General features: G+C 38.5%; 1 protein-coding gene across 2 annotated transcripts in view; it reads right to left on the bottom strand.

Moving 5' to 3' along the window:
- DPP6 (dipeptidyl-peptidase 6) overlaps window positions 1-14338 on the bottom strand; it is a 1353880-nt gene that overhangs the window by 544604 nt on the left and 794938 nt on the right. For both annotated transcript variants that reach the window (XM_006887649.1, XM_006887650.1), the window contains exon 5: window positions 7737-7811. In XM_006887649.1, the coding sequence (XP_006887711.1) occupies window positions 7737-7811 (75 nt within the window). The remainder of the gene's footprint in view (window positions 1-7736; window positions 7812-14338) is intronic.

Here is a 14338-nt window from a genome sequence, read left to right as displayed (position 1 = left end):
TGTTTTATGCAGTCTCACACTTGACAAATTATTTATTTATTTATTTTAAATTTATTTTATTTCATTATTTTTTGTGCGTGCCATCAAATCAGATCTTACTGGTACAGAGGAGATTGTTCCTCCTTCTCCAGCAGAGCATCTGGTGGGTTCGAACCATGCATCTCTGAGATTGCAGTTGCAGCTTCTTGCCACTAGGTCACCAGAGCTCGCCAACACTTCACAATTTTTTAAAATAAAATAAAAAATCTCCTTGAATCAAGATAAGTTTGAAAACCTCCTGGAAAATGTATCCTATATTCGAGCCATGAAGAGGAATACTACAGAGAAATAGGGATTAATATGTTTTCTTTACAATTTGCCATGTGCCGTATTAAGTACTTATGCTACTACATTCAGTCCTTGCTGTAATATGACTAGGTATACACTGATCCTGTAAGAGATAAGTCAGAAGCAAGGAAACATAGTTGGTAAATAAAAAGCTATCATATGAGCTCAAGTTGACTAAGTTTGGGTAGGCATCAAAAAGAAGTGAGGTTGGAAGGTCAGTCATTAGCCTGATGTAATGAGGAATATCTGAATCTTTTTGATGGGTAGATAACCTGATGTAGTATAATGTTTCTGCATCTAAAGCATTAACTCAAGCAAATCAGATTAAGTAATTTGACAGTTGTTTAATATTAAAATATTTTTATAATGGGGTTAGTGAAAAATTGAATTGGTTCACATAAAGAAGATGTAATAACTGCCTTTGAGATTTTTGATCTAAAAATAAGAACATGTTAAAGGGGGAAATTTAATTCCTTGCGATTAAAGGGCAGTCCAGTATTTAAATACTCATATGGGAAATCTTATACAACCTTCACGGGACTATTCAAATCTTAAAAAAAAGTTATAGTAAAGAAACTGAGGGAGCTCTGGTGGCCTAGTGGCAAGAAGTGGCACTGCAATCCCAGAGGTACATGGTTCGAATCCACCAGATGTTCTGCTGGAGAAGGAAGGACAATCTCCTCCTGTACTGGTCAGATCTGATTTGATGGTACACACACACACAAAATTAATAATAAAAAATTTTAAAAAAAGAAGAAACTGATTTAACCAGTTATTTAAACATGGAAAACTTTTCATATTCAAAGAATACCCACTGACATTTTGAAGATTACTTATGGGCAAATAATCTACTTCCTTGGGATTTACAGCCTCAAAAAACCTGCTGGAGGGTCAGCAAGGAGTCAGTTCTGATCAATGGCGACGAGTAAGTTGTTGTTGTATAATGATATTAAAATTAATTTCATAAATCTAAATCTCTCCAGAATTACAGACCTAGACACTTTCTTTGAAACCCCTTCCTGAGACCATTTACAGCATCATCTTAGCTTATCCCTTTAGGAAAGTCTTCATAATATCTAATTTCAAATTCTTTTCCTGAGTTCCCACTTATTTCTGGTCTAATTGTTCTTCCTAATCAACACAGTATACTTGCTCCTTGAGTCAGACGTGCTATAGCTTTTTAATACTTGAAGAACTTCTTACTAGTTTAAGGGTTATTCTTTTAATCAAGTTGCCAGTAGCCATTACTATTGACATCTTACATAGGAGTCATTTCCAAAATTTTAATCATTTTTACAGTTCTCTGAATCCACTCCTATTTTCCCACATTTTCTTTCAACTAAGAAAACAAACTGAACATATCAACAGGTCCATAGTTTTAAAAATGAACAGATCCCAAAGCATCAAAGGCCAGTAGTGTTATACAATGAAGATGAGTTATCTCAAGATTTCCATTTACAGCCAGTATTCTACACGGTGATGAGCCCTCTATTTCTTTTCCAAAAGTTATCTGTAACAATGGCTTTCTGAGTACTCTTTCAAAAGGAGTATTGGTGGAAATGTAATACGATACAGCTGCTGTTTGAAAACCATCTGGAAGTTCCTCAAAAAGTTAAACATAGAATTAACTACCGTCTGACTCAACTACATCACTCCTTTGTGACTGAGAGCACCCCAAATTAACTCGGGACTCCTGAATGGACATGGTGGCTCTGCCAAAGTCTGAGACTAATGGTTAATTTTTAATCCAAAGTCTCCTCTGCTTCTGGGAGGTAGTCATTCATTCCAGTAGCTTTCCATTGTACCCTGAGGAAATTATTTGGGAAACCTTCTCAGAAAACAAAGAGATTTTTGCATGCATATGGACTTTGCTCATCTCTCAAGAAGCCAAAACAGTTCTCACAACAGAGGTTTACTCAAAATAAACTTAATATGTCCATCAAACAAGGAGGCTCATATAACTCTTTTAAGGCCAGATGTAGCAAATTTAATGAGAACATTGTCATGTTTAAAAGCCAAATTATTATAACTGAGGTGTAATGACTTAATTTATGTGGTTCTTCTGAGTCCATTGCTGCACTCATTGTATAAGTTCATCTTTTTCAGGGTTTTACTCTATTTTGCTGACGCTCCACCTTTCTAAGCATCATGTCCCTCTCCAAAGAACAGCCTCTCCTAAAAACATGCCCAAAATATGTGAGAAGAAACTTTGTCATCCTTATCTCCAAGGAGTATTCTGACTGTACCCTTGGCAAAGCATGTTTGTCCTTTTTCAGTACTCTTCTTCAGCACCACAGCTCAAAGACATCAACTCTTCTTCTCTCATCCTTATTCGTTATCCAGTTTTCAAATGCAGAGCAAATGATTGAAAAGGCCATGACCTGAATCAGGTGCACCTTAGTCTTCAAACTGACACTATTGTTCTTCAGTAATTTGGAGAAGTCCTCAATAACAGGCTTGCCCAATGTAATATGACTCCTGATCTTCTAACTGCCAGTACCAAGGATGTTGATTCTGGATTCATGTAAGATGAGATCATTGACAACTTCATTCTTTTTCTCCATCCATTGTGATGATGCTTATTTAGCCAGGGGTGAGGGGTTTTGTCTTCTTGATGTTGAGATATTACATATACTGTTACCTCGCAATCCATGGCGAGGTAGGACTACATAAATGTGAGGTTTTTGTGGCCCACAAAGGGGACTTAGTACCTTGCAAATAATGTAAATAAGGTATGTGACACCTTTTTGATAAGACCATGTAAATAGTTGTGGGCTGAAAGCCTGTTGTTGAAATCAATTAGGACCTGGTGGGTGGGCCTTTGTGATTAAAAGTTGGTTGGTATGCAGACTGGTTTGCTATTAGAGTTACAAAGTAAACTGGAAGTTTGTTGTGTTTGGGGAGAACAGTGTTCTATTTGGGACAGCACTTGCCTGTCAGTTTGCTGTACTGAGTTAACTTGCTGTGATGCTGAAAGTTATGCCGCTTGTGTGTCAAATGCCACATAGGCTACCTATGGTGGACCGGTTTTAGTAGACCTCTCAGATTAAGACAGACTAGAAAGCAGGATTGACCACCCACTTCTGAAATAACAGGCATCTGAAAACCCTAAGAACAGTAGAGGAACAGAGATCATTAAAATGGTATAGTGGTAAAACCCAGATTGGAAGTCAGATGAAATAAGAAACATTAATGGCATGTAAATAAGGTATGGAGAACACAAATGGAATTGAGTTGTTTTTTTCACCCAGTTGCCATTAAGATGAACTATAGTAATTGTGAGGATGGTTTAGGATTGGGCAAGATTTAGGCCTCTGGTTCATAGGATTGCTATGAGTCATAGGCAAGTTGATGGCACCTAAAAACAACAACATAGCAGAGGTGGAAATGAGAATTTCACTACTAAGGAGAGATAGAGAGTGCAGTGTCCTTTTCCATATGAGATCTCTTCATGAACCAGAGATGAAGAGATGTAACATGTTAAGAGATGATGTGAGATAGGGAGATAGGGATATGGCCCAGGATGAGACAGTGCCAAGGCAGCATCAGCAACAGAGGCTGCAGAAACCAAACATCAGTGTGTGACAGAGCTGTAGCCGTCTCGTCCAAAAAGCAAGAAAGCTGAGTGCTTGCTGGAAGAATGAATGCCTTATGACACTTATACAGGGAGTGAGAGTCAAGTGCCTTTGGGCTCAGGCTTACTGGCAGGGAAGGTGTCCCTTTGTTTATAACTGACAGAGCTAAAAGAGCTTTGTAAACTTGACTGAGCAAAGGTCAGACCATGATGCTGAAGGTCAAAGACAGGTCTACCTGTGGTCACACTGAGAAGTGCCTGACCTGATTGAGGAATTCTAACCTGAACTGTAACTGGGTACTTCCCTAATAAATTCCAAAATCATGAGTATTGCCTTTGAGTTCTGTGTGGCCACTGCAATGAATTGTCAAACACCATTAAGTCATGAGTGTAGTAGGAGAGAGTTAGTGCTCAGGGTTCAGGGTGTGGAGCACAGAGGCATATCTGACATCATAGGAATTGACTTTCTGTGGATGTTGCTTTTGATGGAGATGACTCCCTTTTGAGAAGTTAGGGGAAGTCAGGCACTGCCTCCACAACACCTGTTCAGTTTTGGCAGAAATGTACATGATGTATATCATCTCATACCCCTCAGATGTGCCTTCATCCAATTGTGTAGTCACTGCCTGAATTTCAGTAAAACACTGCATTTTCACTGAAGTTATCTGTACTTTCTTATAAACCCCCCTAGGCTATTTCATTCTTGGATCACATAGGTCTTTTAGACCTGGCAGAGCCTACTTTGCTAACTGCCTTGTCTCTCAGTAAACAGTTTTTATTTCTAATTTCAGCCAGGCTTTCTTTTGTCCCCCACCCCCCATGGTATATGTATACAATATACCCACATGACTTAAAGGAAGGGACACAAAAGACACTTTTTCAACAGCATTCAATGAAGGACTATTCCCAATAGTTGAAAGGCAGAAACAATAGAAGTGTGCACCAGCAGGTGGCAAGTTGTGGTATGCACATAAAATAAAATGTTATTCGCTCAGCAAGAGAAAGCAAGTCTGATAAACGGGACATGTTGCTGTTTTTAGGTCCCATTGAGTTGGTTTCAATTTGAACAAAAGATGAAACCCTGCTTGGTACTGAACCACCCTGACCATCACTGCCACACTTTTGGTCACTGTTGTGGACTCACTGTGTCAATTCATCTCACTGAGTGTCGTTTTAAAATTTTTTAAAATTTTTTATGAGGTACTACATCCATTTATTGTTAATTTATTATCACTTCTTACTTTAATTAGGCTATGCATTCTTATAAATACATAATGATGTAATAATACCTTATCAGGTATGGAAACAAAAATGTATAAAATAAGGTTTTAATTATGGATAATTTATAGACATGTATCTACAATGATTTAGAAAGGGATCTCTGGTAGCTTAGTGGTAAGAAGCTGTGCTGCAATCCCAAAGGCATGTGATTCAAATCCACCAGCTGCTCAGAGGAAGAACGATGGACAGTCCCCTCTCCTGTGATTTAACTGCCTCTGAAAACATGCCAAAGGGTCAGCTTTGAGTAGGTTCTGCCTAGGCAGCATCCAACAACAAACAACAGATAATATGATAGCATAATATACTTTTATATAAAATAGCTAAGGTTTTTTTTAAAACCTTGATTAGGAAGAAACTACAGAATTGTGCTGACTGGCCAAGCATGATGTCTTTCTCCAGAAAATGGTCCCTTCTGATAATAATGTTAGATGGATCTTAAAAGCATACTGAGTGAAATAAGTCAGTCTCAATAACATGTGCATGGTATAATCCTGCCTATATGAACAATCTAGAATAGGCAACTGCAAGCACACAAGAGTGTATCAGTGAGCACCAGGGGCTGAGGTCTGAGGTAAGCAGGAGTTAATAGTTTAAAGTAGGAAATTAATTGTTTAAAAGGTATTGAGTTTCTATTTGGGGTGATAAAACTCTTTCAGAAATGGGTAATGGTGATAGTTCCACAACATAATATAGTCAATATCTCTGACTTATACACTCAAATCTAGTGAAAATGAGAACATATTGTTATCTATAATACTTTAAAAATTTTAAGAAACACCATCGGAATAAGGAGGAAAATTGGTGAACTTTATAATACATCTTTGATGTAGATTCTGCATGCTCTAAATGAGCCAATGTAAAGATTTCATCCATAGCATTTTGAAGAACAACTATAAAACCTTATTTGGAGGCAACTCAGTGCAGGATGCTTGTTACCTCAAAGTCACTTCATCACACTGCTAATTTGTTCCAATTACTGATACATTCTCTAGTAATATTTAGCAATACAGAACAAATCTATCTCACCCACACAAAAGTTCTTCAAATAACTACAGAGTTTTGTCCATTTTACAGGTGAAAGGAACATATTTTTGGTAGTTTCCAGGATGTCGAGGGAGCTAATAAGAGCCCATGCTCAACATGCACTATGCTTAGTTTCTTAAAGCTTACAGAGGCTATGACAGGGTTGCATATCAGACGTGTAGAGATGGGAGGCTAAAACCCCCCCTTTGAATGTTTAATCCATCAACTGCCCCCAACTTTTCAATATGCCCAGCTGTTTCAAACAACTTGGACAGTGAAAATGACTATCATTACATAAGTGATGACCGTAATGAGATGGATGGATGCAATAACAACGTTCATGGATTTAGGCATAACAGAGGTTGTGCAGATGGCGCAGAACAGGGTAGCGTTCCATTCTGTTGTCAGAACCAACCTGACGGACACTTAATAACAACAAAACTGAGCAGGAAATGGAAATCTGAAGGTAAAGAGTAGTAAAAAATATTTTCAAGAACAGCACTAAAGGCTCCAATAAATAACACAGTTGTCAAATCAATTGATCAAAAATGCTTTCCAAGATTGGACTTGCATCTCTGAGTAAACCAACTCTTCACCTTGATAATTACTCATCAGTCCCCTCCCTAGACACAAACCATGAGAAGTAAATCAACAAGCTGACCCCTCTTCTGTCATAGGAAGAATCTCTCAAATTCATCCGAGAGCTATTCCAGCCAGAAAGAAGGGTAAATATCAGTGGATCCCACAGAAGCGTCATAAACTCTAATTAGAACAGCTTCAGAAGAACTAGACAGGAAGTGAACTTCTGCTTTTATTTGCCAGAGAACAAAGTTCCACAAACACACATATCTAAAATACAAATCCCTTTCAAATCTAATCCTTGAACACCTGCTTCACTTAGCAACTAAATTTCACCACCTCATTCATTTAGACTTAAAGAGCAAAGGAATTTTAAAATATAAGCATCTTAAAAATAAACACTATAAAAGGACACAGGCTTAAACCGTTTTAGAGTACCATTAAAAGGCCAGAACAAGACTTCACAGAAAATTTTTTGAAAATTCAGATACAAATCTATAAAAATGGGAATCTATATGATAATTAAAGTGAAAGGCCAATTCTTAATCAGAATATTACGAATGAAGACAATGAATCTATTAGTTTTAGAGAGAACTTGGCAGTTACTTTTTTGTTCTTAAGATAACATTTAGAGTGTAATTCAGAAAACAATAAGAAAGAAATTTCACTAGAGGACTGTATAAATCTATATAACAAAAACCAAGGCAACAATGATCGCCTTCCAAAAATTCCATGAAATAACTCTTAAGATGAAAAATAAAATTCTGTGGTACAGAAGATCTGTTTTTCTTTATCTCTCCCCTAGATGGCAGTATGTCATATAGAGGAGACTTTATCAGGCCCTCACAAGTATTTCAGAAGAAATCATAAGAGCAAAACTGGAAGAAATATGCATAGTAAGGCATCAGAATCACAAAACAATCATTTCATAGAAAAAAAGGATGGTACTCACTGGCTCCACGTTATATGAAAAGAGAGCATACTCTTTATCTGGAGATATTTCATATCTGATGGCTCTTAATGATTCCTGGAGGGGGAAAAAAACCCAACACACAATAAATTTTATAGTTTGTAACTCAGAAACGTATTAAGCCTGTTCCTCTTGGAAATATTTTCAATAAAACTTACTAAATACAGCACATTCAAAATAACTGTACCCTTTCCTTGCTCATCTGAACAATATACAAATACCTAATATTTTTCACATTTTTGCATTTTTTCCCTAAGTTCAAACAAAATAATACTCTTTGTATCTTTGTTTTAAAAAAAAATCAATAAATATAAAAACCTTTAAGATTTCCCACAACACTTCAAATTCTAAATCTTTCTATGTTCTTTTCCTTAATATCACACTTGAGTGTTGCAGTGATTATGGCTCTTCTAGAAATAATCCTTATGACTTCCACACAATGAATCTGTGGGATCACAGAAATAAGGCATATGCAACCTTAAATAGCTGGAGTTTTATGTGAATATGAGTAGGCTGTGATTCTCAGTACTGTGTGACTGTCCCCCATTCTGTGAAGCAATCATCCCGCATTTTGAGTGTGTTATAAAAATCCTGATGTCTCTGGATTGATGAAAGAATCTTGGGGGCAAAGAGTATAACATATTAGGCCAATAAAAGGTCAGACCTTTAGCTGTTCCTTATAAGAAATTTGGGCATGGTGGTCTGTCCTGGAGAGGGGGAAGACACACTGCTTTCTGAAGGCAAGGATTTTGAAGCTCCATCTCACATACTTTGAGCAGAACATCATGGGGAAGAACATCATGCTTGGGAGGGTGGAGGGACACCTCAGGAAAGGAAGACCCTGGCTGAGACGATTGACACAGTGAATGGGGTAATGAGGGTAGGTGTGTAGGAGACAGTGAGATTGGCTCAGGATAGGACAGGGATCAGAGCTGTTGTACAAAGAGGTGCTATGAGTTTCATACAGCTCAATACCACATAACAACAACAACAATGTGGCCTTGTGGTAATTAGCTCAGGTGTCAGCCCAAAAGGTACATGGTTCAAATCCAGCAGTGGCTCCCTACAAGAAAGAGGGACAATCTCCTCTCATGAAATTACAGCTTTTGAAAACCAATTAGAGGGTCAGCTAGGAGTTGGTTCTTAAAGGCACATAGCAATAACAACAACAACAACCTCTTTAAAAGATGTTTTTTCTTTTAGGTACTTTGGAGTCTACTAAGACTCTATGAAAAATGAATCTGTACTGAACCCCTGTCCTGTGCCATCCTCATCATTTCTGATATACTTGAGCCCATTATTACGGTCATTGTGTCAATCCATCTCACTAATGGTCTTTCTTTCACTGACCCTCCACCATTCCAAGGGCCAGCTTCTCTGAACAACATGCCCAAAACATGTGAGACAAGCTTCACCATCCTTGTCTCCAAGTAGAACTCAGATTGCACTTTCTTTCTCTACAACATCTTCATTTGTTCTTTTGACAATCCATAGGACATTCCGCACTATTCTCCAATACCAACTCAAAGGTGTTAATTCTTCTTCATCCAGCCTTAGACATTGTCCAACTTTCAGACAAATAGCAATTGAAAAAACAGCTTAAATCAGATGCACCTTAGTCTTTAATCTGACAACATTGCTCATTAACTTGGGCCCTTGAGAGCAAATTTACCAATGTAAGAAATCTTCACTGGTGATACCAAGTGTAATGATTTAGAGCCTAGAGAACCTGGTGCAGGGTAAGCTATGAGTCTGAATGAACTCCATGGCAGTAGGGGATTTTTTTATGTGTTAATGGGGCAAGATTAAGTAATGTTAATGAAAATTAGGAAATATTTGTTATGTTAATGAGGCAGGATTAGAATGACATACACACAAACACTACCTTTGCTCAAGTTATTACCTTTCCTTGAATCTCTGTTTTTATCTTAAAAAAAAGAGGAGAGAGAAGTAAGCAGAGAGATTGCATTTAACAGACTGAGAAGCCAATAGGGAGGGAGGGAGGGAGACGGAGAGGAGGAGGGAGAAGAAGAAGGGGTGGGGAGAGAGAGAGAAACTGCATACTTTAACACTGGATACAGCCAGAGATGGTGAGAAGCAATGGCAAATACATAATGGAGCAAAGCCAAGAGACCAACAAGAGGGTGTGGTAGGCTTCCTGGCTCAGTTTATGGAGTAGTATGAGAAGGAGGTTTGGGAGTAAGCTGCCTCTAGCACTCCACAAACCAGGCTAGGCAGCCCACTCTATAGAGAAAGCTGAGTGTATGTTTGGGAGGCTTCTTTTTTTAATTTGTATTTTATATTGGGTTGCTTACAATCTTCGTGTTTCACACTATCCTTCATTCATGCATTTCATACAACCTTTCCCATTCCTTATGTTTTAATAAAATTAATTAACATTGAACTATGCCTACCATTACCCTGTCTTTTTGGATCGCTCTGGATCTTTCCCATTTTTTTTACCCCATCTCTCTTCTCTCATCAAATAGTGGGACCCTATAACTACCCCCCTGCCCATCCTTACCACTCTGTACCCACCCTCCCCACTTGGATCCTCATACACATTTTACTAGTCATCTTTCTATTTCTACAATAATGGTCTTATGCAGCATTTGTCCTTACGAGACTGAGTTAGTTCAGTCGGCATAATTGCTCTCCAATCCCTTAGGAGGCTTATTGAAGGGTGTAAATTCTCTCAGACACTTGTAAACAGAGTTAAAATGACTTTTGTAACGTTTACATGAGCAGAGCAGAGGCCAGGCTGAGGGGCTAAGGGATTGAAGGCACAACCAAGAAGTAAGTGGCTGACTTGACTGAAACACTGAATCCAGATCCATTCCAGATCCTGTTAGTTCCTTAATAAACCCCATAATTGTGAGAATTGTGTGAGTTCTTTGTAGTCATTATTTAAAAAAACCCAAAACAAACAAACAAACAACAAAACAAAACAAAAAACCCACATTGAACCCACCAGAGAGAGTGGTATGGGAGAAGAGGTTGTGTGAGAACTGGTGAAAAAGTAGAAGAAAAGCAGCATGCCTGACCTCTGCTTCCCAGGAAATCAGCTTTCAGCAGTTGATCTTGATTCTCCTTTGCTTCTGAAGTTAGAGGAGGTGAGATGGTCCTGCCATTCTGCTTTCACAATGTGTATGCATGTATTATGCAGAAGAAATAAGTGTCTCCTAACCAGTTATGAAGTCTCGACTTGTATTCATCTTACAGCAAAACTCACTTCCTGTCAAGCTGATTTTAAAGCATAAGAGTGGCAGTGTGCACATTTGTTGAAAACAAACAAACAAAAACCCCAAACCAATTAATACATCCCCAGTGATCCCATATGCTTTAGAGAAGGCCTGCTCTGTAAGATTTTTCTTATCTGTAATCTTCAGGGAATGAGGAACAGAGGATGCTCAATGGGTCTGAACTGTAAATGCTTGGGTTAATCACACACTGCTGCTAAGTCAATCCCGTGTCATGGATCTGAAGCTGTAATCACATCAGAGAGAGATGATCTCTCTCTCTTGAAATCACTGGTGGATCTGAACCACTAGAGATTTGAAGAAGGCAAGGTGCTAGGTTAGCAGTCTAACACAAAGTGATTGTCCAACCCAGGGATCTATTTGCATATTATAAGGCCTTTGTAATTGTTTTTGTTTGGGGCCCATTCTGGAAGCCCTGGTGACACAGTCAGAAGGGAGTTAGTTCTGCTAATCTCCTGTGGTTCAAATCCACCAGCAGCATCAAGGGAGAAAGATGGGCAATCTCCTCTCATGCAATTTACAGATGCAGAAGCCCAGTGGAGGGTCAGCTAAGTTTGTTCTGACTCGATAGCAATGAGTTGGAGTTTGTTTTTACTTAGCTCTGCTTGTTTTATTCTATTCACAGACCCAGATGAGTATTTAGCCAAAGTCTCAGTGGGAATACTATGCCCACGTCTGGCTTATCTAATTGGTTTCCTCCCCCTGGTGGATGCTGCCTCTTAAGTTGTAATTATCTTGTATCCCTGGACTTTGATCTTCCTTCTGGATTCAGACTGCTGAGTTTGGATTCTTGCTGCTTATGATACAATTCAGGTGTTATAGTCATACAAAAAGTTCTGTGAAGGTACAATTCATTTTATTTGTCTCCCTTGTCTTATATTTCCTGTTGTCCTATGAATTAAAATTACTTTTTTATTCAAATTTTGCTCTATTTTTAGTTGCTTTTGTTAGGAAGTTCAACATCAAGTAAACAAAGATTCTCACCACTGGGCTGATTGACAGAACCATAATTGATGGTGAAGAGATTGAGATTGTTAACAACTTTAGTTTGCTTGGCCCCACAACCAACACTCTTAGTACCAGTAGCCAGGAAATCAGAAGATTAATTTCACTTGGAAAATCTACTGCAAAAGACATCTCTAGAGCACTGAAGAGCAATGATTTAAGTCTAGAGGCTAAAGTGCACCTAATTCAGGCCCATGCTCTTCACAATTACTTGCTATGCATCAGAGATCTGGGCAAAGACAAAGGATGATAGAAGAATAATTGAGTCCTTTGAGTTGTGGTGCTAGAGAAGCATATTGAATATACCATGGACTGCTAGGAAGACAAACAGATTTGTCCCGGAGAAGGTGAAACCAGGCTTCTCCTTGGAAGAAAGGATTCTGAAGCTCCATCTGACAGACTCTGGATATGTTGCAAGGGGGGAATCAGTCCTTGCACAGGGACATCATGCTTGGGAGGGTGGAAGAATAACACAAGAGAGGAAGACCCAGATGAGAAAGACTGACTCAGTGACTGGGATCTGGGGGTTAGGTATGTCAGAGACAATGAGGTTGACTCAGAGCTGTTGTACACAGGGTCACTATGAGTTTCAAGCGACTTAATGGCATATAACAACAACAACAACAACAATAACTACTCTCTCATGGCCAAGATTGAATGTCATGATCAAAGGCTGGGTAGTAAGAGAGGTTACATGAAGACTTATGGAAATAAATGAATACCTCATCCACAGTTGGCATAAGGGTATAATAAATACAAATCTAGAGTTCGCATATTATGTGTAAGGTATATGAGAACTCAGTAAAGCATGCTACTTTCTACACTTAGAAATTAACATGAATCCAAATTCCTGACAAAAGGTCATCTGCAAATGACACTATCTGAGACAATGAGAATTCAATTAGGCCCATGGAGAAGCTTGCCGATATTATGTGTAGGGATGATTTCAAGTATTTCGGCCATGCTGTAAAATCTACAGGCTATGAAATCACCCAGCACACTCTGGTGGCCTAGTGGTAAGAATTTGTGCTGCGATTCTAAAGGTTGTTGTTACGTGCCGTTGAGTCGTTTGCGACTCATGGCGACCCTATGTACAACAGCCCTAAACCCTGTTCTATCCTGTGCCAATCACACTGCCTCTGACACACCCATCCTGATTACCTCAGTCACTGAATCAATCCACCTCATAGAGGGTCTTCCCCTCCTACACTGTCTCAAGCAAAGCAGATCATGAAAATCTAAACTTCACTATTGCCTTGGGGCTACTGTATGATTTTCGTTCACTTTTTCCACTATTTGTCTTTCTTCTTCTTCTCTTTTTGAATCAAGTGGAAAAAATTGTTTCAGACAGTAACCATGTCACCTGAATTATAACTACTTTCTATCATTTGTCTTCTGAGTTTTTTTTTGTTTTGTTTTGTTTTTAAAGAGGAGTTGAGCTGCCAACCCAAAGGCAGATGGTTTGAATCCACCAACTACTCCATGGGCAGTCTCTTCCCATTCAGTTTATCAGCTATGAAAACTTTCTGGAGGTCAGCTGTGAGTATGACTCCATGACACATAATAGCAACAATATCTTTTCTATTATGACTTCTGGATTTTCCATTTTTATTAAAATGGTCTCTGGTACTGAACCAAATGTTTTCTCTCTTTTTGAAATTAACATCTAAGCCTTTAATCCAAATGGAATTTAGATTTTCACATTGAGATAGACATTACTTTTTGCAGATTAATAGCCAGAATTATTTCCTAAGTATATCACCATTCCCAGGTGAATATAATTAGCTGCTTTCATATTTCAGATACTTATTTGAGTACCAAATTCCTTAGTATCATTCACTGATCTCTATGCTATTTCTTTTTCTTTCTTTGTTCAGCAAATATTTTCTTTATTCAAATTAAAATAAGCAATCACTCATCATTCTATGCAAATTTTTACGGCTTTGTGGTTGTTTTTGTTATGTGCTTTCAAGTCACCCGCCACTCATAGCAACCCTATGTACAATAGTCCTAAATCCTCTATCTTGTTCTATCATGTGCCAATCTTATTGTCTCTTAAACACCTACTTTCACTGACCCAGTCACTAAATCAGTCCATCTCATTGAGGGTCTTCCTCTCCTACGCTGTCCCTCCACCCTCACAAGCATGACATTCCACTCCAAGGACTGATCCCTCCTTGCAACATGTTCAGAGTATGTCAGATGAAGCTTCAGAATCTTAGCCTCCAAAGAGTAGCAGCCTGGTATCACCCTCTCTAGGATGAACCTGTTTGTTCTCTTAGCAGTCTGTTGTATATTTAATAATTTTCTCTCCAGCAC

The sequence above is a fragment of the Elephantulus edwardii genome, unplaced genomic scaffold, assembly GCF_000299155.1.
Source record: "Elephantulus edwardii isolate Elephantulus edwardi_28Jun2011 unplaced genomic scaffold, EleEdw1.0 scaffold00060, whole genome shotgun sequence".
NCBI classification, from domain to species: Eukaryota; Metazoa; Chordata; class Mammalia; order Macroscelidea; family Macroscelididae; genus Elephantulus; species Elephantulus edwardii.
The sequence above is the reverse complement of the archived record's forward strand: the minus strand, read 5'-3'. Positions and strand labels throughout refer to the sequence as shown.